The sequence below is a fragment of the Lemur catta genome, chromosome 16, assembly GCF_020740605.2.
Source record: "Lemur catta isolate mLemCat1 chromosome 16, mLemCat1.pri, whole genome shotgun sequence".
Lineage (NCBI taxonomy): Eukaryota > Metazoa > Chordata > Mammalia > Primates > Lemuridae > Lemur > Lemur catta.
In genome coordinates, this window is record NC_059143.1 from 25,573,247 (window position 1) to 25,588,268 (window position 15,022).

Below are 15,022 nucleotides of genomic sequence, written 5' to 3' on the forward strand. Positions count from 1 at the left end.
AAGAGTCATCACTCTTATCCTAATAAAGGTATTTGGTCTTTTCAATGAAAACAAAACCAACAAACAGGCACAGGGAAAGGTCTGCTCATTTCTGAGGAGCTGTCTGCCTAGTGCTCAAAATGACAAAAGAATGAAAGTCAACGTTATCTTTTCTAACATAAGGGGAAACTATGCAAGCTCCTTTTTTTGTGTTGGTGATTAAGATTCCATTCCATGCTGGTGTGGTGACACATGCCTATAGTCCCATTTACTTGGGAGGCTGAGGCAGGAAGATCACTTGAGCCCAGGAGCTCAAGACCAACTTGGGCAACATAGCAAGACCCCCATCTCAAAAAATAAAATGAAATCTAAGTTTAAAAATCCTGAACTTTAATAAAAACTTAAGTTCACTTGTAATTATTTAGGAGTGACAAATAATAGAGAAGATAAACAGAGAATGAAATTTGAGAGTTACAGTGCCTAAGATAAGTCATTAATCAAAAGTACACTTAATTGTAAAGCTAGGCATGGTGGTGTGTCCCTGTGGTTCCAGCTACTCAGGAGGCTTAGGCAGGAGGATCACTTGAGGCCAGGAGTTGGAGGCCACAGTCTGCTGTGATCACACCTGGGAATAGCCACTGCACTCAAGCCTAGGCATCATAGACCTCAATTCTTAAAAAAATAAAATAAATTTTAAAAATTTGATTCCTGTGCAAATAAGATGTGGGACTTTTAGAAAATTTGGAAGTTCCTGGATAGTATGAACTTGAGGGTATGAGAGATCAGTTCAGAAACAGGGTTTATCAAACTGTTATTTCCAACTCACTTCCGGTTTTGAATGTGTGTAATTGTATCAATTTTGTGATTTTTAATAGATTGGGAAGGTAAATGTGGGAGATAAAGAAAATAGCAGCAGAGAAAATTCCAAGATAGGCAAGATTGGACAGCAGAACGTTGGCAGTGGTTTCTGAATGCTAGTATTGTAGGTGAGTTATTTTTTTCTTGGATCTGTGCAAAGTAGAGCAAATTCTTGACCCATCTTGCCCACTGCAGGGGCTTTTCTTTTTCTCTGAGAAGGTAAGAAAATAAAAGATATCTTGTTCAATTCTAGTTGCTGTCCAATCTCCTGATTTTTAAAAAATTTTAATTTGAGATAATGGTACATTAGCACCTAGTTGTAAGAAATAATATAGAGAGATCCCATGTATCCTTTATCCAGTCCCCCATGGTAACATCTTGCAAACCTACAGTACAATGTCACAGCCAGGATATTGACACTGATACAATCAAGTTCAGAACATTTCCATCACCACAAGGATACTTGTGTTGCCCTTTTAAACCCCACTGCCTTCCAGCCCTCACCCCCTCCTTAACCCCTGGCAACCACTAATCTGTGCTTCATTTCTGTAGTTTTCTCACTTCAAGAACGTTAAATAAATGCAGTCATATAGTATATTACCTTTGAAGATTGGCTTTTTTCACTCAGCCTAATTCTCTGGAGATTCACCCAGGTTGTTGCTTGTATCAGTAATAATTGGTTCCTTTTTATTGCTGAGTAGTGTTTTACAGTGTGGCTGTACCATAGTTTGTTTAACCATTAACCTATTGAAGGACATCTGGGGTGTTTCCAGTTTGGGGCTACTATAAAGCTGCCATAAACATAAATTTTCATTTTCCTGGATTACCCAAGAGTACAATTTCTAGGTGGTATGGTAGTTGCATGTTTAGTTTAAAAAAACAAAAAACTACCAAACTGTTTTCTAGAGTAGCTGTACCATTTTTTACATTCTCACAGGCAACATATGAGTGATCTAGTTTCTTTGAATACTCACCAACATTTGGTGTTGTCTCTATTTTTTATTTTAGCCATTCTGATAGGTGTATAGCAATGTCTCATTATAGTTTTAAGTATCATTTACCTGATGGCTAATGTTGAATATCACTTCATGTGCTCATTTGCTCTCTGTGTATCCTCTTTAATGAAATGTTTGTTCGTATCTTTTTCCCATTTTCCAATTTTATTGGTTTTTTACTGTTGAATTTCAAGAGTTCTTTATATATTCAGGATACTAGTTCTTTGCCATATATGTGGTTTGCAAATATTATCTCCTAGTTTATATCCACTTCACATGGGCAAAAGTTGTTAATGTTGATGAAGTCCAATTTGTCAACTTTTCCTTTTACAGGTTATGTTTTTGGTGTCCAGGCGAAGAACACTCTGCCAGGCCCTGATCTCAAATACTTTCTCCTTTTTTTCTTTCTTTACTAAAAATCTCAACTGTCATTAAATTATGGAAAGATGTAAAATACCCATAAAATTATATTCTGCTATAAAATATGTAAAGAAATTCTACCTGTTCTATCTGAAGGGGAAAATTAAATTATAGTCAGTTTATCTGAGTCTAGTTCCTGCCACCATTCATGTTACATATTCTTGTTTTTAAACAAGCCAAAGTTTATGAATTACTTTTGGGGTCCTTGGCTGAATAGTTTTATATTTTATTTTTATTTTATTATTTACTTTACGATGCAATATTTATTTTTTTACAACTGATATTAACCTAAGTAGTTTAATGACATTTTTGTACAATTGTTTTTATACAATTTTTATTTTATTTGTGTACAATTCATTTTAAACTATATAAGCACCAAAGGCATTTCCGAAAAGGTCTCAGACAGAAAGCCCAGAAGAGCAATGTTGGGCTTAGATGGAAGGTGGAAAGGGGTCATTTCTAATTTTGTGTCTTGACGTGATGGGGAAGACAGTTAAGGTGCGTGCACTTAGGGATGTCAGGTCACTTTTAGCAGCATCTGGTTAAACCATCGCAAACTCCACAGTAACCATCCATCCCCCCAGCATCCTGCTCTCAAAGCCCAGAGCTCGTGCATTTCTCAGCCTCTAGAATTGGATCTATCTTTCATTCGTTTACTGTCTTGTTTTATCATTTAGTCAGAGAACTTTTTTGAAAAGAGATAGCTAATTCATATAAAGAAAGTAAATTACTGCTTTTTGGTGTGTATATTTTAAAGTATGATCCTGACATTGTTTATAATGCTTATCCTCTCAAAATTAAACAAAAATATTTTTGACTAGAATGAACTTGTGTGGATACCAGATATAAAACCTGCAAATAAACCTAAGTTTGGAGAAGTCAATACTTTAATTGATGTTGATATGTGATACCCCACTAGAGGCACTGCATCTTGGGGTTATCTGCTGCCATGATTCTTATCACACCAGACTATCAGGGAAGGGGGAAGGTAAAAGAAAAATTATTGTCATAGCACTGCTAATATACTATATTTTCACAAAATGTAATAAATCAACCTAAGAATTGAGCTAATAAATATAGATTGAGAGCATAATTCTATTGTTGTCTTTCTGACTTAATCACTCTCATATGGTAAAATCAACTGACTTTTGTTATTTGGGGTGTGTTTTTTCTTTAATTTCCTTTTCCATTGCTGGCCACACCCAATGAACTAAATGATAACTCTTTGCTCCCATGTTTTCATCATATTAAATTCATATTCATTCTCTCTCTCTCTCTCTTTCTCTTTCTCTCTTTCCATTTTTGCTATCCCAGGGTCTCATTTCCCAGAGGAACAGTTCATTTCGACAGCCAGGGAGAGAGCCTGGATGCTCAAGGTAAGGCTTAAATATAAATTATGTTGCATAACTCCTTGTTTACAAACTAAATCGAAGTATTACTGCCTTTATAACAAATTTATTTTCAAAATTCCAGTATACAATTTAAGCCAATATTTGAGCAAATATGTTCCATTAAAACATTATTTTTCAAACTGTATTCTATTTCCCAAATGTACTAAGTGCTAATAAACTGCTATGAGCAATTCTTCTAAAAGTGGTTAAGACAATTAAAGTTTAATTTTGGAGATATTATTGGTGATAAGTGAAGAGGGAGAATATCCAGATATAGTAAAAATGACTTCTTGACATTTCTAATGATTTGTGAATAAATGATTTTTATTTGGTACTGCTAAGAGCAACCTCTCTGTTGGCTTTACAAGAGAGAGAGCTTCTAGAGAGATCCGTCCAGTGACAGGGATGAAGAACCCAGAAAGCCTCATTTTTTTCATTTTGGGATTTGTCTTTGAGACACAATCATTTTGACCTTCAGTTATCTCCCACTGGTCCTCTGAGTCTCTCTAAATAATGTCTTCAAAGTTCACTTCACGAGCTCCCTAGAACAAAGGAACAATTAACTGAAATTCCACCAGATGGCAATATTTGGAAAGCCATTCAGAGAGGTTTCAAAGCTATAAGCTATTATTATTATTCACACAGACAACAGGCTCACAAAGTATTCGCTAGATTTCATTAAAGGTGCTGTAAGCATCTTTTGTTTTATTCCTTTTTCCCCAGTGTCAAAAATTTTTACTAAAAAAAGTACATGTGGGTGTATATGTTTTCTTCTTTTGTTTTAAATTCTGGAATGATAAAATCAGAAACCTCATTCTTAAATAATAAGTCTCCAAATAGTATTGGTGAATATTAAAAGCTCAAATCAATGGATCATATATTACCATATGTATTTTGGGATCCCACTGTGATAAATGCCATGGTCAATAGCCATTTTTAAATAAATTATTTGAGAAGAGAAATCTGAAATTTTTCTCAAAAAAAGAATAGCATTTTAAGAAGTTGCCTTCACATTAAACCAAGTGAAATTTGCAGGTGTAAAATTCTTATTTGTATTGATTTGGAATTATTAAAGTTAAACGGGATGAGTAAACTTTTCTCCTGTTGCTCTAATGAAAGCGGAGAGATGGTACCCTGAGTGGTTCTCAACAGCCGGGTTCTTCAGAGAACAGAGCAAGCCTTAGGGCAGAGTTGGGACAGTGGGCAGGGGAAAATCACCTGGGGACAGTAGAACTAGCAAGAACCAAGAAGAAACACCACCTACGCTTTCTGTGTACATATAAAAGCAGTTCATGAGTGCCCTTTGAAAACTGATCTGTACTACTGGCCCTTCTGGTAGGGGGCCCATTTGTCTGCTATGTCTGGGATCATCCTGGTTTATTTCCTTTGTCCTAGAGTATAGTCTAGTTAGCACTCCCTTTTGCCCTCAAAAGTGTCTGAATTTGGATGATAAATTATATGATTGTCCTATCTTCTGGGCTAGTATATTTGAAGAAAAAGTAATAGAAAAAAGTGGCCCATTACTTAAGTAAGATGTCTCTTTATAAATCTTCTTATATCTGCAGGTACAGGATAAATGCCTCTTTCTGTAATGAGCCAAACAGTAAATATTTTCTCCCTTACTGGCCACACAGTCTCTGTCATAATTTAGCTTGTTGTATTAATAGTATGAAAAAAGCCAAAGATAATACATAAATGCATGGGCTTGACTGTGTTCAAAAAAACTTCATTTACAAAAACAGGCAGCATGCACATTTGGCCCCCAGGCCATAGTTTGCCCATCTGTGTTAGATGATGGATGGTAAGGGGCTTAGGAGATGGTGGAGAACCAAGGAGACAACCATCTTTAATTCCTCTCCCTTGTCTTCATAGCTCTTCCGGTTACAGTCACATTTGTTTAACCCTCTCAGGAACTAGTGTTACTAGTTTCCTTAAGTGAGTAATCCCATCACCAGGTACATGGTTCTGGAGATTCCTTTTCTGGGTCTGGCTGCTTGCTTCTCATCAAATGTGTTTTTATACTCTGCACCATGCACAACATGCCTTGCTTTCCAACTCATGACATATAATTCAGGTGTCCCCTGAAGTCCCCTGAAGTCCCCTGAGTCTGAGAGTTCAATACTGAAGCAATAGCTAGTTAGCAGCTATTTAATTTTATGCTTTGATCCTCATTAAACAACTGTCTATGGGAAATATAGCTACATTAAGGAAAAGTTAATATTGATTATACCAAATTTTATTATTAAAAATAATATAAATTTAAAGAAAACTGCAGAAAAATCACCTACAACACCAAGCCCAAATAATTATTTCTCTATTTTTGCATATTTGCTTTTTCCATAAGTATTTCTATTTTTCTACCGTGAATATCATCATTCATGTGAACTTTACATTTTACTTACATTAGTCAGAAGCATCTTCTACTTTCACAGGTCATCAAAACTATCATTAGAATAGTAGAACAATATTTATCAACAGGCCATAAATATAATTTTCACTGTTTTCCAATTTTTCACCATAAAACATGTTAAACTAAATTTTTTATACAGACTCTACTGTTGTTTTGGTTGGTTTGGTTTGATTTGTATCTGTTCATCTATTTCCTAAGGACAAAAGTCTCAGAAGTGGGATTATTAGTCAAGGATATGACAATTTTTATAATTTTTAATATAATTTGCTATAATTTTTCCTAAAACTTTTGGAATAACTTGCACACATTTTCAGTTTTAGGGTACTGGTTTCACCACAACTTTATCAGAAAGAACATTTAATTTATTCAATAGTATTTACTGAATGTCTACTATCTGTAAAGCACTGTGCTAATAGCTTTGGTGAATATGTATGTTTGTGTGTGTGTACATATATGAATGATGTGCTTCTTCCACATTTATTGTGTACCTATTATGAGCTAGGTATTGTAAGGTTTCAATAGTGAGCAAGAGATAGCTTCTGTCTCAGAAAGTCTGACTTTATTGGATAGCTAAGATATATACATAAATAAAATACAGAAAATGAGAAATAAAATAGGAGAAATAAAATTAAAATATTATGGGAGTTTGGGAAGGGGGCAGGTAGACATGGCATCTGAACTAAGCCATGAAGGTAAGCTGGTTTGGGATACTCAGGGATAGTAAGATTTGCCATTCATTCTGTAAACACTTATTGATTATCAACTCCATGCCAAATTTTATGCTAAAAGCTAAAGATATAAAAATGACCAAGACAAAGCTCTTAGAGCATACTGTCTAGTGGAGTACAGAGTCTTTATAAGTAGGATAGCTTGTCTGGCAGAAGATACATGGGGTAGGGATGAACGGGGATTTCCTTTGGAATGAAGCTTTTCCATGTCTCTTCTTTTGAAATGCACAGTCATCATTAGTTATTGCATCAGAATCTGTGGGAGATCTGCTTCTGGAAGTTTGAAGGTGATTGTAGATCCACTTGTACTGACCAACATTCCAATTAAAGTTGGCCTAGATTGACAGTCCCCCCGCGGGTACATTTACTGAGAATGCAGAGCCCAGGCCGGGATCAGCAAGACCTACATCCTGGCCTGCACCAGCTGCTGACTGCAGCAAATCACTAAGAGTTGTAAGGGTTTCACTGGTATTTTTTTTAAAAAAACAACTGGAGGGAACCTCATTTATAATCTAATCCAATACTCTCATTTTATACAGGAACATTCTTGGGCGAGGAGAGTTGAGTGACTTACCTAGGGTCAGACAGTGACATCCTGCAGCACCAGAACCCTGGCTTCTGATTCCCCTTGTTCTGTGCACACTGCTTTAATTTTCCCTGTCTCATCTCTACCATAGGGGTAATAAGAACTAAGAAGAGTATCCACCTAAGCATGCCTTGTGCACATAAAAGTCATAACATGTATTTTACCCATCTTATACCACAGCAAAAATTTTTAAATTTAATATTTTTAATCAAAATTTTAAATAGTAGTGCATAGATGAGTGGTGGAAAGAGAGAGAAACTTGGAACACATTCCTACATCTGCTATTTACCTCCTTCTGAACCTGGACAAATAGCTTTACCTAATTGAGCTCTACTCTCCTCATCTTCAAAATAGGAACATAATACACCTTGAATTTGTTGCGAAAATAATTAGAGGGAACATAAGTGTTGGGTACATCAGGCATACTCAAAAAATACCGATTTTCTTTCCCTCTCCTTCCTAGAAGTACAGGTTCTACACAGGGTTCCTTTTGTTTACTAATCAGGCTATCTTATGAGACTCATGAGAATAAAATGATAGCATGAGAGCACATTTATAAAACTAGGTGGTGCAGAGCTTAATGTAATCACCTCTGAATTTCACTTAACTGTTTAAGCGGAGATTTAGAAGTTTTTATTCATGGTTCCTCTTCCTCTTCTTCTTCAATGGCTTATTTTATATGTTCTGTGGACATAGTGGTAAGACTTAAGAATTTGCTCGTTTTCTCTGTGATTTACTTTAAAATAATTTGTCAAATAAATAGAGCTTCCACATAGGAGTGAGACCAGGCAGTGTTTAACTTTCTGTTCCTGGCTTATCTCATTTGACATAATGTCCTCCAATTCCTTCCATGTTGCCATGAATGACAGGATTTCATTCTTCTTCATGGCTGAATAGTATTGCTTTGCATCTATATGCCACATTTTCTTTATCCTTCCATCTGCTGTTGGACACCTGGGTTGATTCCATATCCTGGCTATTGTAAATAGTGCTGCAATAAACATGGGGGGTGCAGGTGTCTCTTCGATAGAATGATTTACTTTCAGATTTAAGCAGAAGGCAGGAGGCAAGGGGTGAGGACACACCTCTTCATTTCAGCAAGCAACGATTGGAATAAGATGGCTGGCCTTCAGGTAAATGTATAGGTTTGGGGACAGAAAACTGAAATTCTGGTCTAATGGCTTCAATACCTTCTGTAAAGTCAGAGGCAAGGACATTTGCTGAAGGAGGTAAAGGTGGTAGGGTCAGAGAGATAAGGAAACTGAAAAAGCATTGAAACATCTGGTTTATGAATAATGACAGAGCATTGACTAGGGAACCAAAAGGAAGTATTGAGACCCACTTGGGTTTGGAGGCCATGAATTTATACTTGTGCTGGTCTTCTAGGCAGGGTGATTTTTTTTTTTTTTTTTTTTTGTCCCAGCAGCAGTGAGCAGTCCACATGAGGTACAGGTAGGTACCTGTCAGATGAGAAAACTTTGGAAGAGCTTTCCTTTGGGGAAACATTAAAATTGACCATGAGGTCAATGCATTTATTTTTAAATGGGCTAATGCTTTATTCTTTCTCTTTAAAATGTTGTAAGAGCCAAATGACTGAGTTACGTACGAGTTGCTGATTGTTTGGGTTATAGTGAGTTTGTTACTTGTACAGGGATTGTAACTAACTCTCAGGGCCCTCTGTTGACTGCAGAGATTATTGGGGACTGGCCTTAATTAATAATTGATTTCATTGATTCAGAGTGAAACTTTTTAACAGTTTATTGAGTAGTTTGATGTAACATCCACCTTCACAAACTTGTATTCTCTGTTATGGATACTTGTGACCTCAGAGGCAACTACTGTGTTACATTGTAGAAATACACATGCTGCCTGCTTAGCACACCTTTAACACATGGTATGATACATCCCTAGAGATTCCTGCCTTTTGAATAGAGTACCAGCATCTGGTTAAGTAATATTCATTTTTGCTAATGAAAATGTCACTAATATTATCCTGAGGTTGACATATCTTATCAAAATTTTCTTTACAAGTGGTCTGTGGTATGTGGAAAGAATTCTGATGTCACACAGGCGAGTGCCTGGAATGCTTGTATATATTGAGACCCTAATCAAGAAATGTGTTTCTTCTACCCCTCTTCACTTTGTGACTTTACTTGTCTGATCTGAGAGTCACTAAAAATAACAAGTCCTGCCATCAACAAGTTGGTGATAGCCTAGGGATTCTGGTTCTGGGGAGGGTAAGTATGGGGGTAGGAACAAGATCTGTGAACAATCTGCAGCCAAGGTGGACTCACCTTCATTTCTACCTAAACTGTCTGTCTAGCACCTGAATACCAGAGTCCTGTGTACAAAAGAGAAAAATGTGGGGGAAAGAACAAACTTCATTTGATGCCGATGGGGGACCAGGTACTCTGCTAGCAACTATACATACGTTGTATCATTAATCCTGATGTGTCCTGTGTGAAATTTGTTTATGCTTTTTACAGAGGAGGAAATTGAGTTTCAGAGAGGTTACTAACTTGTTTAAGACACATAGCTAGTAAGTGGTAGAGACAAGATTAGGACCCAAGCGAGTACGAATGCAAACTCATCTCCACAAGCAGTGCTCCCAACTAGATACAAATGTTTGGGACTACCCAAGAAGTAGAAAACCTTCAGGGTAGGATTGGAGGTACCATAGAGGTAATGGAATGCAAATGACTTGACTTGAACTCTGTGCGTGTGATTTGTTTGAAGTTTTTAATTCTGATTATCTCAGAAGATAATCCCTCCCCTCCCTTTCCCTCCAGTTAAATTGATTATATATTATCCCTTCATGGAAATACAGCAACTAGTGTCATAGAAAATGTACAGTTGATCAGTTGATTAAAATTACTCAAGAAATAATGACTGGCCAGGTGTGGTGGCTCACACCTGTAATCCCAGCACTTTGGGAGGCCAAAGTGAGAGGATGGCTTGCAGCCAGGAGTTCAAGACCAGCCTGGGCAACACAGTGGGACCTCGTCTCTACAAAAAACAAACAAAAAACCAATGACATATTCCAGCATTTTACTTACCATCTAAGCAAAAATACCAAGCCACTTGGTACTTATATATACTTATATTTTATGATAAATAGATTATCTACAATCATTTAGTCAAACATCTCCCAGGGTGCAACTGCTGGCTGACTGCCTTTTCAATGTATCTTACATGTGTGATATCTTCTTCTACTTCTATAGTATTTCCCAAAGTTTTATTATTAAAAATAATATAGAAATAATGAAAAGCAAATCACCTATAATCCTACCCTAGCAATCACTTTTTAATTTTTCTTCTAGTCCTCATTCATATAATTTTACATAGTTGTAACCAGACCTTATGCACATTTTATTTTTCTTTTTTACTTCACTTTATGTCATGAGCAGTTTTCTATACTATTGCGCATATTCATGATTGTAGTTTTAATGTCTGTAAAATAGTCTGTAGAGTTGACAGACCATTATTTACCCAGCCTGCCATTGTTTGCCATATAGAGTCTGTTTCAAAGCTAACTTTGGTATGTTTTAAACGTAGGGGTCATAACTGGTTAAATAACCCTTCTGAGTGCCAGGCTCATACTGTGTGTCCCCATATCCCCTGTGAATATAATGCAGTTTTCCTCATACTATGGAATTCCTGATTGGATATTACATCAGATATTTTTTAAAAACTTTTCACATGTGTAATTTTTACTTTCCAAATAATAATATTCTCAAGAGCAATGAATGATGCATTTTATTTTAATTATCCCCCCAGACATTAGGCATTGAATGCATGCTTCTGAGTTCTGTGCAGTCTATAAAACCAGCTCAGCATCAGGTTGCCTGGCTACTTGTACTGTGGATGACACAGATTTTCAGCATCCCTTACCTCAAATATCATTCTGCTTAAAATGGGTGCACTGACGTGTTTGTCTCTGTTCTAAAGTTAGCCATGCTTCAGTCTTCAAGAAAGCAATTCAGAGGGATCACAGATTATCAGGTTAATATCAGACTACACCGGGGAACATGAATATTAAAGGTCAACATGGGCCTCATAGTGCTTCTCTAAAGGACAATATTCTAGGCCATATTCTAGGGGGTACCTTTTTTTCTAGCTGGACTCTAAATCTTGCTTTGGATGCTGATTTGTTGTTCTGCTATGACTTTTCAAGACAATGCGTAGGCTTTATATCTGCGTGGTAGGGTTTCTTTCCTGGGATTCTTGTGTCTTTAACTTTATTTTTGCCCTTAGTAAGTGATGTGTTTCAGACCTGTGTGAGGTAATGTGACTCATGCAACATTACTTTGGTTTATAAGCTGGACGGAGACATTAGCATCCTCTTCCAGTGCTTGGCTTAGAGAAAAGCTTTCCTTGGATTGTCAAAAAAAAAAAAATATATATATATATATGGATTGAGTGCTTGGAACATTGTGTAATGACATTATTGTCTCCAACCAAGAGCAACCTATTTTTATAAAGGTGTTTTGGAATAAGAATACCCAACCCCACTCTTGCCTCCTGCTCAAGAAAACATATCCCCTACAGTGTAAAATAAAAAATTGCCTAACTCAAGAACACTGCTTTATTTGAGATTTTCATTGTGTAGAGAGATATCAAAACATGAACTATTTGCTTTTAAAATTTAATTTCACTTAGGTGAAATGGTTTTAGAGTATATGGTAAGAATGATAGAGAAGAAATTTCTGGTTGGAAGAATTGGCATTGTTGGCCCAAGGAACAGAATCATTTACCTGGATGGAACTCGATATATGTTTTTCACTGATACAGAATTTTGGAAGGCAGCCATGCTCACCACTATACCACCAATGCACTTTGACACAGAATTTGGGGTATCTTAGCATGGTCAAAAAGTCTTCAGAAGAAATGGACTTTAATCACTTCTTGGCATTTTGGTTAAGGTCAAGTGTAGAAGAGGTGGACTTTGAGCTGAGCCTACCTGTGTAAAATGGTAGGTAAAAGTAAAAAGGACATTTCAGGCAGGGAATGGAGCAAGGACCATCTCAAGAGGGTAGGGAAAGACTGATACTGTAATGTGAGTAATGGAAATTAAGGGAGAACCATACAGTAGGGTCACACTGTGCAGAGTCCCAAATACCAGACTGTTATTTAAACTTTACATTTTAGGCAATGGGGAAAATATTGAACATGAGGCAAATATTCTCTAGAAAAATGAGTGAGTTTTAAGATGGCAGTCTAAACACAGTTTTGCTCTCCTTCTCTCCAGCTCTTCAACTGAAATAACAAAATTTAAGAAGAAGAGCAAATCCATGGCAGTTCTGGAAACATGAATGAGGACCAGAAATTGATAAACTTCTAAAAGAGAAGAAGGGGACAGAATTATATTGCTAGCTCAAAAAAGAAGAGCAAAAAAGAAATATGAAAAATTAGAACAGCTATTCCAGATGACATAATTCAGAGAAGAAAATAAGAAATTTAATAAGTATCCTTAAATGGATGAAAAATATTAAATGCATTAAACTCCATTGTCCTGCCCATCCATCCCCCAAAAAGTTGAAAAATTGATAGGATTTGGTGATTGGGTAGATATTTCAACAGAACAAATTTTTTAAAAAAATAAATAAACCAAAGTAGAATAATATTTTATACTCATTGAATAGGTAATCTAAACTGAAGCCAAGGACAAAGTGACACTCAGTATAATTATTTTTAAATTTACTGATGCCTTGCTGTTGTTTACCCAGTAGTATATGTCCACAATGGCTGAGAAGTTAAAACATAACCATTTTATTAGGTAATATTTGTAGTATGGCCAAATATTTGTTATAAGAATATGGTAACCCAAATATGTTTTTTATTTAATCATAAATGTCAAATATACTAAAGGATCACCATAGGCCACAGTAAAGAATAAGTTAAATAACATCATTTTGGAGTCGAAATTTTCACACAAACAACAAAGCATTGATGCTTCATGCTAAGAGTGTATAATACTAGCTCTGTCAGAATATCTTCCAATGATTTGGTTTGTGGCAGGGGAAAGTGGCCAGTTTTACTGCACTAGAAGCAGTCAGAGTTCCAGGGCTATAGATATTTGTTGAGTTTTCAGTGAGCTGTATCCTGCTCTGCTATCATGAGCAGGGATTTTTACCAACTTCCCGGTCTTGATCCTATTTCTTAAAAGTTTTTAAACTCCTAACTTGAACCTAGGAAGAACAGAGATTTTTTTCCAGCCCCTTTGTAAATTATGAACTCTTTCAGTCACACCCTGACTTCATCCTTTACTCATGGAATATCCACTGCAATATTTGCTGAAAGCCTGTCTGTGAATACCATTTTCTTCAGACTGAAATAGAATGAAACATTTTCTACAAATAAACATATTTAAATTCTATTGATAATGATATAACTTGCTTTTCTTTAGCAAATGGAAGCAAGAATCTCCAGATTAATAGAATTTACTAAGAATATCTGCAGAACAGGGTCCAAAAGTTCAGTTGACTTCCGGTTCCCATTTTGGAGGGAATTATAATCACGTAATAAAAACTTGGCTCTTACACTGCCCTGACTGATATTCAAGGGGAATTAGGAAAAGGTCTTTTCAGTAAATTTGCTATCTTCCTCTATGCCACAGACAACACTAAGGAGGGCAGCATCTCATAGCTGGAGGGCGCTTTCTTCTACCAGGTGAATTCAGTGTTAAGCTCTGAGAGGTCTGACTGATTCTTTTTCTCAGTTTGCTGTTACTTTTCCCCCTCCAGGATGTGAATGGCTGCAGTGATGAATTTCAAGGATGGGAGTACATGATACTTTTGCTTGGAGGAGGGAGAGTGGGGAAAATAAAATATGAAATGTAATAAAGGTTAGCTATAAATCTTATAGTTACATAATTAGAAACACAAGGGGGTTATTCTTAAGTCTCTTTTGGTGAAATCCAGCTTCTCACCTTGATTAGGACAAGCAAAGCCATATTTCTTCTCCTGATCAAATGTGTCCTTTATGGAGTATTTGTATAATGCATGACATAAGCATGGATTTGCAGCTGTTTCGTAACCGCTGTGAAGTTTATTGGCTCCGCTCCACGGCGCTGTGTCCAAACTTCGGGAACTCTTCTCGAGTACCGTGAATGTGGAAGGAGGCCACTTGTGGAATGATTTACTTTACCCAGAGTTGAGTGTTTTGCGTGCAGAATGTGAGGCTGCTGTTCAGCCTGTTGTGTCCAAATGTGAGTAACCGGCCAAAGGAACTTTTTCTGGACTTGTCATCTGGCCTCAGAACTTACCCTCTGCGGAGCTGTGAATGTCCTAGCCATCAGTAGGAAATAGCAATGCTGTAACTCTTTATTTCTTCCAACCAATAATTCCCTGTGAATTTTTAAGCTGATATTTTAATTTGCTAAAAACATTGTGATTTTGACTTTAAGGATGTAATCTGATTATAACCAAAGCAATTGTAAAGATGAGACGGTGGTGGCTGAACGTGCCCAGCTCTTTCTCCCCATCCTGGGAGGAGAGGGACTCTCAGAAGGTACCAGCTCAGACTCTGTTACATTTACATCATCATACTTCCTTTGACTAAATTGCTGTCCTGTTCCTAGCTTTTTGATGAAGCAGCCTGAAGTTATTTTCAAATGGTAGCTTAGAAGTCTAGCAGTCCTTTTGAACCAAGTCCAA

The 15,022-nt window shown here is 36.6% G+C and overlaps 1 protein-coding gene across 3 annotated transcripts in view; it reads left to right on the plus strand.

Moving 5' to 3' along the window:
• The window catches only part of MAPRE2 (microtubule associated protein RP/EB family member 2), a 135,738-nt gene that overhangs the window by 18,711 nt on the left and 102,005 nt on the right, over positions 1 to 15,022 (plus strand). For all 3 annotated transcript variants that reach the window (XM_045527838.1, XM_045527835.1, XM_045527837.1), the window contains exon 2: positions 3,567 to 3,628. Coding sequence is in view for 2 of the 3 variants with exons in the window: in XM_045527835.1 (XP_045383791.1) it covers positions 3,567 to 3,628 (62 nt within the window). In the remaining variant the exon portion in view is untranslated. The remainder of the gene's footprint in view (positions 1 to 3,566; positions 3,629 to 15,022) is intronic.